The sequence below is a fragment of the Bolinopsis microptera genome, chromosome 2 (genome assembly GCF_026151205.1).
Source record: "Bolinopsis microptera isolate Bmic1 chromosome 2, MBARI_Bmic_1.0, whole genome shotgun sequence".
Taxonomy (NCBI): Eukaryota; Metazoa; Ctenophora; class Tentaculata; order Lobata; family Bolinopsidae; genus Bolinopsis; species Bolinopsis microptera.
In genome coordinates, this window is record NC_087073.1 from 9,276,406 (window position 1) to 9,291,730 (window position 15,325).

General features: G+C 37.3%; 3 protein-coding genes across 3 annotated transcripts; all 3 read right to left on the reverse strand.

Annotated features, from left to right (window-relative positions):
- Nucleotides 1-1,964: 1,964 nt before the first annotated feature.
- Nucleotides 1,965-6,824, reverse strand: LOC134826471 (uncharacterized). Its single transcript, XM_063838853.1, has 6 exons — nt 6,550-6,824; nt 6,279-6,400; nt 4,868-4,963; nt 4,015-4,206; nt 3,227-3,897; nt 1,965-2,647 (listed from the first exon to the last, which is right to left on the reverse strand). Exons 1-5 carry the CDS (start codon nt 6,554-6,556, stop codon nt 3,343-3,345), a joined length of 972 nt encoding a protein of 323 aa, XP_063694923.1. The 5' UTR covers nt 6,557-6,824; the 3' UTR covers nt 1,965-2,647; nt 3,227-3,342.
- Nucleotides 6,825-6,949: 125 nt separating this feature from the next.
- Nucleotides 6,950-8,723, reverse strand: LOC134826473 (protein tyrosine phosphatase type IVA 3-like). The gene has a single exon (XM_063838855.1). It carries the CDS (start codon nt 8,721-8,723, stop codon nt 8,241-8,243), a length of 483 nt encoding a protein of 160 aa, XP_063694925.1. The 3' UTR covers nt 6,950-8,240.
- Nucleotides 8,724-9,463: 740 nt separating this feature from the next.
- On the reverse strand, nt 9,464-12,164 carry LOC134826470 (bifunctional peptidase and arginyl-hydroxylase JMJD5-like). Its single transcript, XM_063838852.1, has 4 exons — nt 11,423-12,164; nt 11,112-11,204; nt 10,812-10,969; nt 9,464-9,643 (listed from the first exon to the last, which is right to left on the reverse strand). The coding sequence occupies exons 1-4, from the start codon at nt 12,160-12,162 to the stop codon at nt 9,510-9,512; spliced, it is 1,125 nt and encodes a 374-aa protein (XP_063694922.1). The 5' UTR covers nt 12,163-12,164; the 3' UTR covers nt 9,464-9,509.
- Nucleotides 12,165-15,325: the final 3,161 nt, after the last annotated feature.

Here is a 15,325-nt window from a genome sequence, read left to right on the forward strand (position 1 = left end):
AGTATTATGTCACCAAAACAGGAATGATCTAATCAGCACTATTAGAGGGATATTCACGTGAACCTGCCAAATATTGTTCGATCCCATGGCTACCAACCTTAAAAGCGGCTATTGTGAGAAGGCGGGTACGCCCCGGCAGTGGAACGTTTTGTGTGCAGCTTACCGTTTATTCTAGAATTAGATCGCATCAGTTGATCAGTCACGAGTTAAGTAACAAAGCATGAAGTTTCACTAATTCTAGAAATTTGTCCGACTCTTTGATGTAAGAGCAGCAGCGCAGCAAATACAAAATAGAAGTACCGAAGGACAAAACGCGCAGAAAGAGCTCTTAAACGGCGTGGAGCGATGAGAAAACGTCTTCGCGCGTTCCGTATCCTAACAATAACGGTGAAATAGTGCGACAGTAATTGCCACTTTTGATATGCAGGTATCCATACTGTGTCGCAATGCACTAAATATGATTTGAAGTTTTCGTACTTTCAATCGCACACCGGCCTTAAGTAACCGAACGTACTAATTAGCTGTATGCATGACTGCTTTAACTTCTAAGAGTGTAGAGACCAGATGGCACGTTTAGACCACCTGTTTTATCACTATGTATCTCTGCTTTACAGTGTTGAGAGATAATTCAATATTTGAAGTGCCAATCTAATATACCAGCTTCAGCACACAACAAAACATACAGTGAAGCCACAAATTTAGTTGGCCAGAAGCCCGATAGATTGGAGATAGGGTACTATATTTACGTTTAAACAGCAGTGAATCTATTTCGGGAACATTGTAACGGAGGTAAGGACCTGTACTGATCAGGAGCCTTCGTGTCAGCGACTAAATTATTGTCATGCAAATTTGATAATCGTCAGCAGCAGGTCTAATTATTGGTCACAAATATAGGATTCAGTGGCTGGCTCAACATTAAGTGAACTGTGAGCTACAATCAATAAATGGTTAAAGCATACTGCAATGAACAGGTGTACAAAATTATAAGCTCAGCTGGGTGAATATACCAGTGGCGTAACGAAAGGCCCTGCTGACCCCGCTGTGCAGGGGGGCGCCGTCTTAGGGGGGCGCCAAATCGTCGTTTGAATGTGGGACAATTTCGAAAACTTAACTAAAGTACTAGCAAAACTGCGCGTTTTGCTCTAGATACACACTTTTTTAGAGATTTTACCGGCGTATTCTCTAAAATCACCTAATTTGTTCAATTTTAGGGAGGGGCACCAAAAGGGGAGGGGGCGCCAACAGGGGGGCGCTTTTTTCGGCAGGGGGGCGCCAACAGGCAACGTTACGCCACTGGAATATACCATTGTCCAGTACATCTCAGTGCAGTTTACAGTAGAATAAAGAATTCCAATCTACAGTTCAAGTTTCATCTGCTCTGTAGAATATATTGCTTACTGTGGAGTATGTAGTTGATAGAGCCACAGTAGTTCTACGGTGGTCGCTTATTGGAAATGTATTAATTGAGCTGAAATTGAGTGACAAATTCTCAAAGTTTAAAGTTTACAAGCGACAACAGTTGGTGGTTAATAACATTATATGACTCTGATGTTACAGTACCACAGCATGTTACATCCCTATTTATGGGGTTTAATTGAGGACTTGCTAGATTCTCAGTTACATTTTACTAAATTGCTTAATCAAAGTACCGAACCCATAAACCTTCAACTTTCAAATATAAATTGGAACTCATATTATAAGGGATTATAAACACTGACCCATGTAGGGTATAATGATTCGCATAAATGCGAGCCACCGTCATACTGTGAAGGTTGCACAAGCATCCCCCATTATAGTTTTTACTAGCAGCACTATTTCAGGGCGATATATGCAAAATGCACTGCACGTACGTTCTTAAAGGCGTTACCTATTGTGGGAGGTATAATAGGAGCACTCAGCACTGCACTCACTGCACCAGAGCGCATATAATAGTATATTTTGTCGTGATGAGATGATACCATATTCGTCAAATAAATAAGAAAGTAAGAGTAAGAAAGGTCAACATATTGAACATTATAATTATACATCGTTACAGTAAATCGACAAAAATGATACAATGTGAAATAGTATAGATGAGTTGTGGTACATTTCTTTGCAAGTTCATATATACTGTATACATACAACTGCGATAAAATCTAAAACAAACCGAAATTTGAATATCAATGTTTCTAGCATGTCGCCAACATCTTTTGTTAAAATAACCCTTAAATCAAGTAATATTCTATTAGTCATATAAACAACAGACATGGATCCATGTGGCAGGGAATGAAGTGGGAGAGCAAAATTATAACTTTGAAAGATCTGAAATTATGATTTACTAAGTTTGAAAAATATTGCACAGTTACATCACATAACGAGCGGCTACAGAAAACACAAATAGCAAGTTACATCCACCAACATTTTACCACTGGGTCCATGCCATGCAATAAACGGTAAAAATAACATGCATGGTCAATTGCATCAACCCCCAATTATTTGATAACCAAAGTTTTATCAAACAGCAAAGAACAGTGTGAACAAAGGGAAAGTTTGGTAGTCATTGCCTATCTTGTCTTGCCTTTTTTCTTGCTGAGACTGAGCGATAATCTTTGTTTCTTATGGTCCGGTGAAGCCCCTTTTGGAGGTGTTCGCAGGAGGTTTGGTATTTCTGAAGAAATATGGTAACAGTCAGGGGAAAACTTACTATGAAAGTTAAGATAGTGAGACAATTAGTAAGATCTAGTAAGACCTAGTAGTAAGACAATATTATACTAAATTTTGTATATAAACGAAGCACAAGAAATTCACTTAGTATCTGAGATCACGTACACAGTTTATATTATGTATGAAAGAGTTTGTTGCTTTGTTCTCATGGAACATATGGGATTATGCGAGTAGTGATCAATATATTGATAATTTTCCAGAACTTTTTAAATGAAACTCGCATCTCATCGAGTCAATGAATATAATGTGATTCATTAATAACCATTAACTTCAATATTGTTCAAGTCAATTATTTAATGTATATATATAGTTTCATTGCGTCCTAATATAGAAATGAAAACAATGAAAACAATGAAAACATTTAGAATATTCTAAATGGTATTGCGTGCACAAAATAGTGCGGCATTAGACAATGCATTTAGGATTAAAGTAAAATGAAGAAAAAGAGCATTTTCGATTTTCAAGCGTACAAAACGATTCACGTACAAAATGAAATGGTATGGATTTCAACCAAAATATGTACCTTTAGACTTAGCATTTTGGGAGGTAATTCGTTTCAGCACATCTTCATCTATTTCAAGATCATCAAAAGAATCGTCAGAGAACTCGTCCTCAGAAACCATGAAGTTCTCTTATTTTCTACAGTACAGATATTTCTCGATTTGTCTGGAGAAGTTTTTGCTGGTTGACAGGAACTGTTTGTTTATATTTATTCTGTTCTGACTGATCGCAAGTGTTGAAAAGAAGTTTAGACTGTTGGCAATCTGGTGGTCGTTCATTTTTGAGCGGTTGTTTGTCCTTGGAACATTCCTGAGCTTTTGAGTTTTGTGACGACTGGGAAGCGTAAATCAAATCTGCCTGCCTCAAAACTTCGTCGTCATCATCACTAATCATATCCTCGTCGTCGATCTCTGGATTGCTGCATGAAACTGGCCTACTAGCAGTGCCAGGAACTGATGGTTTGTTTGTAAAGACTGGTTTGTTAGGAGGTCCGGGATTGTTTAAATTAGAGGAGTTTCTCTGAGGAACTCTACTGAAGTTGGTGGCAGGCTGCTTATTCGACCGAGCTGGTTGAACCGGTGATTTAGCCTTATCAAACTCAGCAGTGAGTTTCCGAGGTTGTACTGTAGTCTGCTCGTGACTCGCTCGGCTTTGCGTCTTGAACATTGTCGGCGTCTTAAACACTTGCGGTACCTAGGGTATTACTTCATTAAAATCCTTAGTTTCATGACCGGGATATCATGACTGGTTCTAAAACTTACCTAATGAAAATTCTAAATAAAAGTGTCGCCTATAATGCGTTTTACATACCTTTGAAGGGGCCATGTGACTAGGGCCAGGTCCAGTGGGTGACACCTCCCCGCTAGTAGCGGAGCACGTGTTATTTGTTTTGTTCAGCAGCGGAGTCAGACGGATCTGGGACAGCACATCGTCGCTAAAATCGTCAAAATCCGACGAGTCCGATATCTCGGGTGAATCCAGAGCACTGGTAAAATCGTATCTCTGAAATATTAAAATTGAAAATCGACACCTTAAATGTCAAGGTGTCATTATATTATGTTAAATTAGGAGAGGGTTCATGTCACTTCAAATATTCCGGTAACCGAATTGGACTTACTTGTGATGGCATACACAATTATCTCTCAAATATTATATTAACTACATAGATTATATTTCCCGAGTAATTAACGGTTATTACTTATTAAACTACGGATATTGGCCCAAGATCAATAAATAAAAATAAATAAATTGTGTAATAGACATTTTAGATTAAGTAAGTAATCAGTGGCATATTTGTCCCCACTAGGATAGTGCTGATGTTTTTCTTTTAAAAAGTTTTAAAGATATAAACACCAGTACAGCGCACTACATACAGCAGCGAGCAGTTGACAGTTATTAGAGTTCTATTTGCGCAAACCAAGGGGTGCTAATTATAATTCTATATAATTTATATACTATTACATTCATCGTATACTTAGCAATCTACTTAAGAACAAAGCATACCGGCCAATCTTGAACTTTGTGTTAAATTTCAAGATATGTGTACACTAGTACAGTGAATGTTTGGCAAGTTTTAAGTTTAAAACCTGCTAATAAGCTAAAACACACACACACAGTGTGTAATGAATATCTGGCACCTAGGTCCTAGTAACTACTGAATTACCTTGTAAAGGTTGGGTTTAGGAGGTCTTCTTATTCTCCTCTTGTTCCTCTGGTGGGTGCCCCACTGTTCAATGAAGTATACTCCCGATGGTGAACTCTGAGAAAGCAGTTGTTTAGTGTGTCACGTGACAGTGTGACACGTGACAATGTGACACGTGACAATGTGACACGTGACAATGTGACACGTGACAATGTGACACGTGACAGTGTGACACGTGACAATGTGACACGTGACAGTGTGACACGTGACAGTGTGACACGTGACAGTGTGACACGTGACAATGTGACTGGTGTGTTTAGTGTGTCACGCCTGACTGGGTCAAACTCACATTTATATAACACTCAGTAAAATATAATATTCGCATAGTTCTCGGTAATATTCACTTATCAGGGGTTTGTACATTTGAACACGTGCATATTAGTTCATTCGTACATAACATGATAAAACATATTATTTTCTTCCATTCTTGAATTCGCTCAGAACAGGTATGGTATTACGTCAATTGGCATGGAATATCACCTACGAGATTCTACTCAGGAGCCTGTTTAACACAAACATGCCGCAGACAAAATGTAAATGAGTGTAACACCAACATATTTACACCAACATTTTTACATACTGTAACAGTGTAACATCGTAACAGTGTAACAGTGTAACAGTATAACAGTGTAACAGTGTAACAATTCACATCGTAACACCCAAATATTACAAAAACTCTGTTACTGTTATTGCGTGTGTGCATGCAATCCGAATGGTTAAATCATAAATGAATATTATCATATTTTATAAAACAAATTTCTTAGAAAAAGACTTTTCTTACAAGCTTTAAACCGAAATATTTCTTGTAAAAATGATCGATGAAAAACTGGCTCAAACTGTTTCAACTTCAAGGAAATGAATGAATACCTGCCACCTGGTATATTAATACAATGCAATAGTTTTTATATAAACTGCTTCTATAGGCGAGTCGTAAGTAAGAAAAATAAAAATATAACAACGTCATAACAGTTTCCTGCTACCCGTTATTTAACTGCATTGCTAATTGATTTCTAATTGATTTCTAATATGATCACGTAATTACTTAATTACCATCTCTACAATTTTGACTGTCTGTTTTTCAACTTACTGGCTATGCACTTAAAAGTCTTAAAATCAAGTTATTTTAATTAATTGTGAAAGTATTTATTTCTTTAACTTCACCGTATCATTTAATATATGAATTTGACCATGATTTGATTTGCAGAAGATTTAGATACAATTTCATACAATTTTCAGCCAGACTCTTCTTCAAACTGTCCATAACCTGGCAACACGCCAACACTGTAACACCACAGCACAGTAAAACTATTTAAAAACCAAATAACCATTAAATCACCATTAAACTTAGATTATACACTGTACATGAACATACCGATGATTCGCCAGCAGGACGAGGTAAGATTACTGATCTGGGTGATATCTTGGTTGTCTGAGGAGAGTTCATGTCCCAACCGATTATCTGGACTTGTGAGCTTAACATTCCGTTCGGCGACTCTGAAAATGTTGAGTTGAGACATAGTTTTAAAGCTGCGGACTGCGGAGGTAAAATGGCAGCTTTGAAACTGTAATATCAAATAATAATCGAAAGTAATGACTTCTGGAATGATAAATCAGGAGGTGGGGGGGGGGGGGCAGCTACTCACCTTCCATTATTAGTTGAGTTGTTTTTCTTTAAGAGTTGCTAGAAGGTAAAATTTTAGTTTTAGCTTACTTCAAAATATTAATTTATTTGTGATACTATAAACAACTGTTATTATAACGGGAAGGTGACGGTTTAAACTTCACTGAATTAACTCTGTTAGGATATATACACATTCCAATTAATAATATTATCATTTTAGTAATGTGAAGTATTGTGCGAGCCCAATTGCCTTTCTAGCTCAATTTAAAAAAATGAAGTTTACGTCACCTCCCCATGGAAATCCTTTTGTAAAAGGTACTACAGGTGTGATACAATGAAATTTAGGTTCATATTTTAAATGATCAGACGCATTTATCTGAACGATTCTTATATTGAATTTTTTTAAAGTGAATACATTGATATTGGTTTAAAATCAAATGACATCAGATATATGACATAATATATCATGTACGATATCAATATCCTATCAAAAGGAAGAAAACACAGCGGTGTCATTAAATTCTGTTTATGATATGAGTATTCATAAAGAATCTTAGTTTTTGAAAACGAAACGTTGTCCACTTGCTTAAAATAGAAACTCCTGACCGGAGTACAATTTAATTTATTGCGACCGCTCGATCAGGCAGGACGTGACCGGATTTGGAAATATAACTTACCACATTGTTGTGCATGTTGTACGATGGTACGTGACCTTGGTAATCAGATAAAGAAATTCAAATAAGTCGACTAACAAGACAGCATCATGTGTAGCTCATTTCGTTTCACGCTCTAAGATCACATACAAGCATTATATATCAGATGTATAAATAGATCAGTACAAACTGTAACAAATTTTGAGGCTAGAACTTCGAGAAGAGATGGGTAGAGTCTTGCAGTTGATAAAAGTAAAATGATTAAATAAAACTTGTAATAAAAGGTTTTTATGGTGGTAAACATGATAATTTAGTAGCACATAATCATTGTGAAGAATAGTTATCTTTACAATGGAAACAGTAACCCCTTCATCTCAATTCTAAGCCAGAGCTAATACCTTTTTATTAATTAAATACCAGTTATATTTCAGATGTACGATCATAAACCAGTTAATTTACAATTTCAAAAAGCTCCCACAGCTACAACATTGGCCGAAAATCTACAAACCGTGGCCATTTCTCATTCCTCAAAACGAACCCTTCAAAACTTCACTCTCACTCGTTCAATTGTCGCATGCCAACCCTGTTTGTGATATATTTCAGTATTGGGTTCTGAGATCAAAAGAGGCCAAATAATTGCACCAAACTCTTCTCCCATCCCGGGAGTTTTATGCAACTTGAAAAGATTAAATAAAGCGTACAAGCTTAGACATGAAGAAAGTTAAGGAACAAATATTTCATAATTAATTATTATCAATCATCGTCTAATAATTAGAACAATTTAACAACACGGCGCCCAATTTCGGATTACATAACCGTGTTTGTATCTCCAAATAAAATGTACCTATCACCGCCTGATCTAATAGTAGAGCTTGCTCCGGCAAGTTTGCTCGGTACTACTACAAGTAAACACGAATAACAGATATTGCTCGTTAATCACCACAAGAAGAATACCCAATCACAGATTACACCTTGATCGTATAAGTTTTGTAATTCAACGTTCCATGAAATTGCAGTTGTTCTCAGCCGGACACACAGACACACAGACACACCATGAAAGCTACATGACACTGCACCCCTTCTTGCTGGCTGCCTTGTACCGTTCCAGGAACTCTAGCTGCTTGCCATTGATCGCTCCCTTGCGGTGTCGCCTAATAAACTCCACTGCATCCTCATACCGCATACCACCGTCAATCAGAGCAATAGCAACGAGAACAGGGGCCCTGCCCAGACCAGCCACGCAGTGCACGGCCACTGCTGTTTGGGGCTTGTCGGAGAACATCTTCTTAACCAGGATCAGCCAATCCTTGATGATGGTGGCGGGGGGTTCCGCTCCATCCTCAAAACTTAGCTCCCGAACAATGATACCCTCTTTCTCAAACGCCTGATCGTCGTAAGTCGGTTCACACACACGGACCACCATGGAGGTGTTGTGTTTCTTGAGCTGCTGGATGTACTGCTTGACGTTGGAACGGGTGGGCCTGTCAGTGATGACAAACCGCATGTTTCGGTGGACAATCTCGCTGGGGCCTACTTTCATCATCTTGTATCTGTCTCTTTATTACATGTGGTGAGGGAACGGCTGTTTTGTGGTGAGGGAACGGCTGTTTTGTCGTTCAAGGCAGGATGTGTTGGCTCTTACACCATTCAGCTACAATCGACTTTAAGTTGAGCGTATCGAGCATATAACTACCAATCACCATACAATCTACCTAGAGGAATGCCTGTTGTTAGAAATGGGGATCGTGAAATTGGCAGTAGTTATTATATTTGGGTATGGTTTCATAAAGGATAGATGAAAGAATTTTACAATTTCGTAATTATCGTGAGCGCAATTTAGGAGTATAGCATTGAGGCGTTTGAAGTAAGGAGTACATGTTATTGGAATATACTTTATGGGCATACCTGTTTTATTTTCATGTCGTGGACATTCAACACGCAAACAACATTCAAACAATGTATATTATATTGTATTCAGTAATTAATTTCGTCAAGATTCGTATCAAGATTCGTATCAAAGAATCATCAAAATTAATCATAATTCACTTTAAAATAACGAAATAATTGAAAAAAAAGCAGTACGTAATTTAATAATTTTTAAAAGAATAAATAAAGCTAGCTCAAAACTTAATTTTTTTAAAAAACATAAAATTGACAGCTTAACCATGACGTATGCGGGTATCAGACCTAGATATTGAATGTCACAATTTACCTTTCCTAGCCAGAGTTAAAAAACCAGTACATGTGTGACACATTACATAACCAATACATGAATTACACAAATTGAATCCGTAGCAAAGATACATAATATTGAAAAGTTTATTTGTATTTACAATTCATCTTTGAACTGACGCAAAAACTTTGGGAAAACAGTTAAAATATTGTCGATTTCAACGTAGTTGAGAAGTTCATCCTCGTCTGAGTCCAGCAGCTTGAACAATCTTCTGATATCCGCGTCTGTAACTGCAATGAATCTCGGTGTTACAATCGCCAGCTTGTTTCACAATTACCAGATAACTATTAGGAAAGGGGCACATGTAGTAAAGATATGTAAAGTATAATAAGGTACAGCATACTCACAGACAGTTACACAATACAATGTTAATCTACAGAACAATGACTACTGAGTACGGGTATCATACCCACAGTGCACTTTACAGTGCCATTAGTCATGTGTAAAGTCATGGTATACAAAAGACAACATAATTTGGATTTTATGGCAGTCAAATGGACATAACATTATGTATTATATGCAGATTTTATGTACCAGATGTCAGACCATTTGTACAGGTCATAACAATTACGCAAGTTATAATTGATACTATAAGATCCAATAATTGTAACAAATGCATTTGGACAGAATTAGTGTACTCACAAGTTTCGTCAGGTAATAGATTAATTTGACAGATTGCTATGGACTATGGACTTGTGCAGTTTTAGCGTGATAAGCTCAAGGAAAATGACATCATTTCAATAGAAAATTTGGCAGAAATTCATGCTTACAAGAAATGATGTCATGATGAATCATACATAAGTACTATGCTACGCTATGTTATTTTCAATGTTTACAAAGGAAATCTTTGTCCGTACCAACTAATTTTACATATTTAAAAAATAAGAACACAACATAATTATCGCATTCTAAAGTTAAGTCAGAGAAGGTAGACATAGAGTGTGAGGGAGAGCGTCAATGAGTCGTTATCTTATACATTATAAATGATGTACATTTAGGTGAATAGCGGTAAGGAGAGGGACGAAGTAGTCGGAGAAGTGAGCCTGAGAATTCGAATATTTCGGTATTTCTAAATCAATGAAACTGGCATTCTACCAAATTTTATTGGAATATCGCCAAATTGTAGATGGTTCAAATATCAGTGTTTACAGTAATTAGTGATGTAGCTGCAGAGTGTAGGTGACATAAGGGAGAGCAGGAAACAAAATGACAAAGTGGCCGAGAAGACGATGAGAACAGTAGATGAGTACAGAAAACTGAAGAGATAAGGGATCTCAATTTATTTAAGGTATTTTACGCCAGATCTCCTTCTCTCAGATATCATATTATTGTGGGACATTGGGTTTTCTTACAGCAGATAGATTAAACAGAATATGATATAATAAATATAATACATACTATGATGCATCCCTCTTTCGTCTAAAGCTGGTCCAACACACTCCAGAAATCCGGGCCAATCTATAGTTTCCTCAGTGTACATTCTGTCGTGCATGTAGATCATCTGATGTGCAGCTTCACTCAGAGGCATATCTCCGTCATCATTTTCATCACCATCTCTTAAAATGAAACAAAAGTTTTAAATTTCTATTAACTATCATGTATTGCATATCGTAAAATCCTACAAAAAGTAGCACATTTCAATGCTACAAAACTACAATTTAAAATATAAATAAAGTGCTATTCCTAACATGACAGTACCTAAAGTGCAATTGATCCAATGTGAGCTGGGTTTTATCCTCGCACACCAATGGTGATCTGTAGGACCTCCACCAGATGTTGACAGCCAGGTTACTGAAGAAATTATCGTTATCATGCATCTTGCTTTGTCTAGACAATTTCCAACTCTTCTTTATTACAACAAGTAAAAAGTTCTGCTGAACAATGAATGTCCACATATTTTAACTATATAATGTTTGTGTTAAATTAGTTTAAAATTAACCTCAATTATGCTATTTCTAGCTCTGTTAAACATTTTTGTTCACCAAGCATTAAGCATATCAAAATCTAACCTGCCAATGGAGTTTACATGATGGAACCAAAACCAAGGAATGTACAAGCAATCCCCAGCTTCCATGGAAACATTGTAGAATTGTATGTCTTTAAAGCCTGGATACTTATCTGTATCCACATTTTCAACATCAACTGAACTATAGAAACCCTCTCGATTATCAATGTGAGCTTTCTGGTGAGTTTCACTTCTATTAGCCATGATGAACCATTTTTTACCTCTCATGAGACAATTTATATTTTCATATGCATCATTGTGCCAGACACTTTTTGTTCCCCCACTACTAAACCACATGACATTATCCGCAAGAAGGTTATTTACAACAAAGGGACAATTTAATGGAAGGTGCAAAGGAATATCTGATGCCAAAAATGGGGGTACTGGATTTACATAATAGATGTCTTCTTCTTTATAAACGTTCAAGAATTCTGAAAATGTGAGATGTTTTGATCCATCATTTCTGTTTTCTTTTTTTCCTTCCTCAGCAAATACAGTAAACGTATCTGATTCTGGTAAGGATTGAAAATATTCATCTGTCCATTTTGTGAATGCAGGAAAAGTCTTTGCAGCTCCTCTGAATAATACAGGAGTTCCGGGAATAACATATTTAGTAAAAAACTGATCTGGAGGAATGAAGGTGTCAAAGACATCAACACTTTTCTGAGGTCCTGACTGCAGTCCAATGTAATCGGCTTGTACAGCCAAAATTATGATAAAAAGATTGATAAGAATGTTTTCCATGCTGACCTAGAGATAGTAATGATGCAGTTATCAATTATCATGAATCTTATAATTTATTGAAACAAATAAAATACATACAGGATTATTTAAAATGATTTGAATTTAAAAAGCTTCCGTCATGTTTGAAAAAGGTTTCTCAAACTTTCAATTAGGCTACATGGTAGATGCATCCTCTAAGACAGCATGGTCAAATTCTCGACTTGACCACATTCCCAACCGTAACTTGCTATAATTTGTGCACTAGAAGCTAGATTTAACACCAACACCAGCCCATTACTATAGCAAAACGTTGCAACTATGTTGTATTATAGTAGAAGCAGTGGTGTAATGAAGGCCCCGGCCGACCCCACTGTGCTGGGGGGGGGGGGAGAGCCAAATCGTTGTTTGAATGTGGGACAATCATCCTCTATTATATACAAAAAGATGAGCCAAAATGGACTTAAGCTTATTGAATTATGGCTGTTTATGGCCAGTACTTGCAGGAGCAAAGTGATAAAAATATGATTTTGAAAATACCAGCTCAATTTTGATACTATCTTGTATGGCTGGCTAGTTCTAAACAAAACGTGAGGCATATGAACAAGTAAATGAGCTTTTGTCATCATTACAGTCTTATATGAGAGCGAATAAGTTACATATAAACATGTCCAAGTGCTGCTACATACACTTCAAACCCACCATGGCAGGTTCTAAGTCAGAGATTTTATCACACCCTGAAGTTGTACTAACTATAGACAACTTTCCAATCAAAAAGGTTTCATCCGCAAAATTTCTGGGTGTTATAATTGACGAGAACCTATCATGGGAAGATCACATTAAAGCTCTTAAGCGAACTCTAAATCATTCCACATCCACTTTATGTAGATTTCGCTGCTCTTTTCCAGAATTCCTACATCAACAATTATATTATACCCTGTTCGAATCACAACTTTCTTACTGTATATCTGTATGGGGTGGGGCAGCGAAGCAACGTATAAGCTCAATATTTACTGCTCAGAAGTACTGTCTCAGAGTACTATTTGGTGATAGGCTGGCGTACCTTGATAAGTTTAAGACTTGTGCACATACTTGTGCACATACTTTTGGATCTTTTACAGCAGCAAATACTGAACTGAGGGCCAAGGCTCTCCGTGCTCTCTATGGCCTCAAAGGCAATATCGTCAAAGATGCCCTCTCTCACCGTTCCCTAAACATTCTATTTGACTCTCTAATAAAACCGATACTGCTCTATGGCTGCCAAATCTTATGTCCTCACTCAAAAACCATGAGATACCTCTCCAAAACAGATAGCAAAGCCAACCCCCAGCATACTCTCAGGTACATCTCACAAGACCACTATGAAAGATTCCACCTCAAGTTTATCAAGTGGTCCTTGTCTGTCCATTCAAAAGCATCAAATATAGGCTGCTGGGGTGAAAGTGGGCGCCACCCCCTCTTCTTTGAAGCCTGCAAACTTGCAATAGATTTCTATAGTCGTCTTGAAAGCACTGAAAATGAACTTCTCTCCGCTGCATTTCACGAGCAGATTATGCTGGGCCTTCCATGGTACACCAACATCTCTAATCTTCTCACCAAATATAACTTCCCCCACTCATCCTCTTCAAAATCCAAGCTCTCTACCCAAATCAGTCACAACATGAGGGAAGAATTTGTGGATACCTGGAAATCTGCCAAGGCATCCTCACCTAAATTAGAATTCTACAATCAAATTAAACATGATTTTGAACCAGAAACATACTTAGGAGTGGTTAAGATCCCCGATGCTCGGAAAAGCTTAACAAGGTTTCGTATTAGCTGCCACAATCTTTACATTGAGAGGGGCCGTTACGAAACCCCCCTAGTACCAAGAGAACATCGATGGTGCACTTTTTGCTTTTTCAGCAAGGGGCTTAAGCCTATTGAGGACGAAATTCATGTTCTAACTGACTGTTTACTCTACTCCTCAGTTAGAGAAAAATTTAACTTCCATCCCAAAAATATTACTGACCTAGCCGGTTTGCTATCCGATAAAACACTAGACCCTACAAAATTTACTGCCACAGCAAGAGCAATCCATTCAATTCTCTCTGTGAACGAAAATTTTACAGCCTACTATAAGAGCCCAGATTTCCACTCAAATACTGGCCAATGCATAATGCTATAGGACCTCAAAAATAGTATTATAAAACATTTCTATTTTATCCCTACACATTTGTAAATAACTAGAATTGTGTAACCTTAAATTATTTCAGAATTATAACTATTGTGAATTCAATAAAATAATTATCACTTTTGTATCCTTGTATCCTTGTATCCTTGTATCCTACTAGGCCTATAGGAAACCAGAAACTTGACCAAAACTTTTTCATAAAAGAGCACACCAAACCGATATTCAAACATAACAATATTCTAGCTGTACAAAATCTCTATACATACCGTGCAGTTACCTCGAGCTCTACAAGATAATGAAATTCCGTGCTCCAATATCTCTACGTATGAGGGTTACACATGTTCGTCAAGGAAACCCTGCCTTCTAATCTGTCAGGCAGACCCACCTGACAACCACAACACTAGATCAACTAAAATGTTTAACATCTTAACCCCAAAGTTCAGAATGACTGACTTTACTACTAGTGTAATGTGCTTGCGAGGAAAGCTAAAACATGCGCTATTAGCTGTTTCACGTTGTAGCCCTGCCGCGCACTAACTTGCGCGGCTTCGTCATTCGTGGCTTTCGCCACAAAACCACTTGTGCAATGACAGGGGGTCACGACGTGGTACAAATAATGCCACATTGGCATAAAACAATTTTAGTTGCGCATGTTCTGAGACCAGAAATGGGACAGTACTTGGACTAAAAACGGGTGGCAAAAGGAACCAGTTGCCTGTAAGAGCTTTACTAGTACCCAAAATACCGCTTCTAAAGCATCACCCCAAGCCTGATATCAGCTGAACACAAAAGCATAAATTGTTTCAGGATTTTCACAACAAATCAGCTTGCACATACTATTGAATATTGCATATTAGGATGTAAAAGTTTTAATACATAATGTATAATATAATACACGTTAAAAAGCTCGATTGAAATATCTGCTTAAAACACTACTACATGTTGTAAAAAACAATATATTTACAAAACAAAACGAGGGGAACACAGAAAAGAGAAGGACATATTAGCATAAAA

Excerpts from the sequence above, each read along its gene's own strand:
- LOC134826473 (XM_063838855.1), bottom strand. The coding sequence starts at position 8,723 with ATGATGAAAGTAGGCCCCAGCGAGATTGTCCACCGAAACATGCGGTTT.
- LOC134826470 (XM_063838852.1), bottom strand. The coding sequence starts at position 12,162 with ATGGAAAACATTCTTATCAATCTTTTTATCATAATTTTGGCTGTACAA. Across the intron at positions 11,205-11,422 it reads CATGTAAACTCCATTGGCAG|TAACCTGGCTGTCAACATCT; the intron begins GTTAGATTTTGA and ends TAATTTCTTCAG. Across the intron at positions 10,970-11,111 it reads TTGGATCAATTGCACTTTAG|AGATGGTGATGAAAATGATG; the intron begins GTACTGTCATGT and ends TTTCATTTTAAG.
- LOC134826471 (XM_063838853.1), bottom strand. Across the intron at positions 4,964-6,278 it reads GTCCTGCTGGCGAATCATCG|AGTTCACCATCGGGAGTATA; the intron begins GTATGTTCATGT and ends CTGCTTTCTCAG. Across the intron at positions 4,207-4,867 it reads CTAAACCCAACCTTTACAAG|AGATACGATTTTACCAGTGC; the intron begins GTAATTCAGTAG and ends TTAATATTTCAG.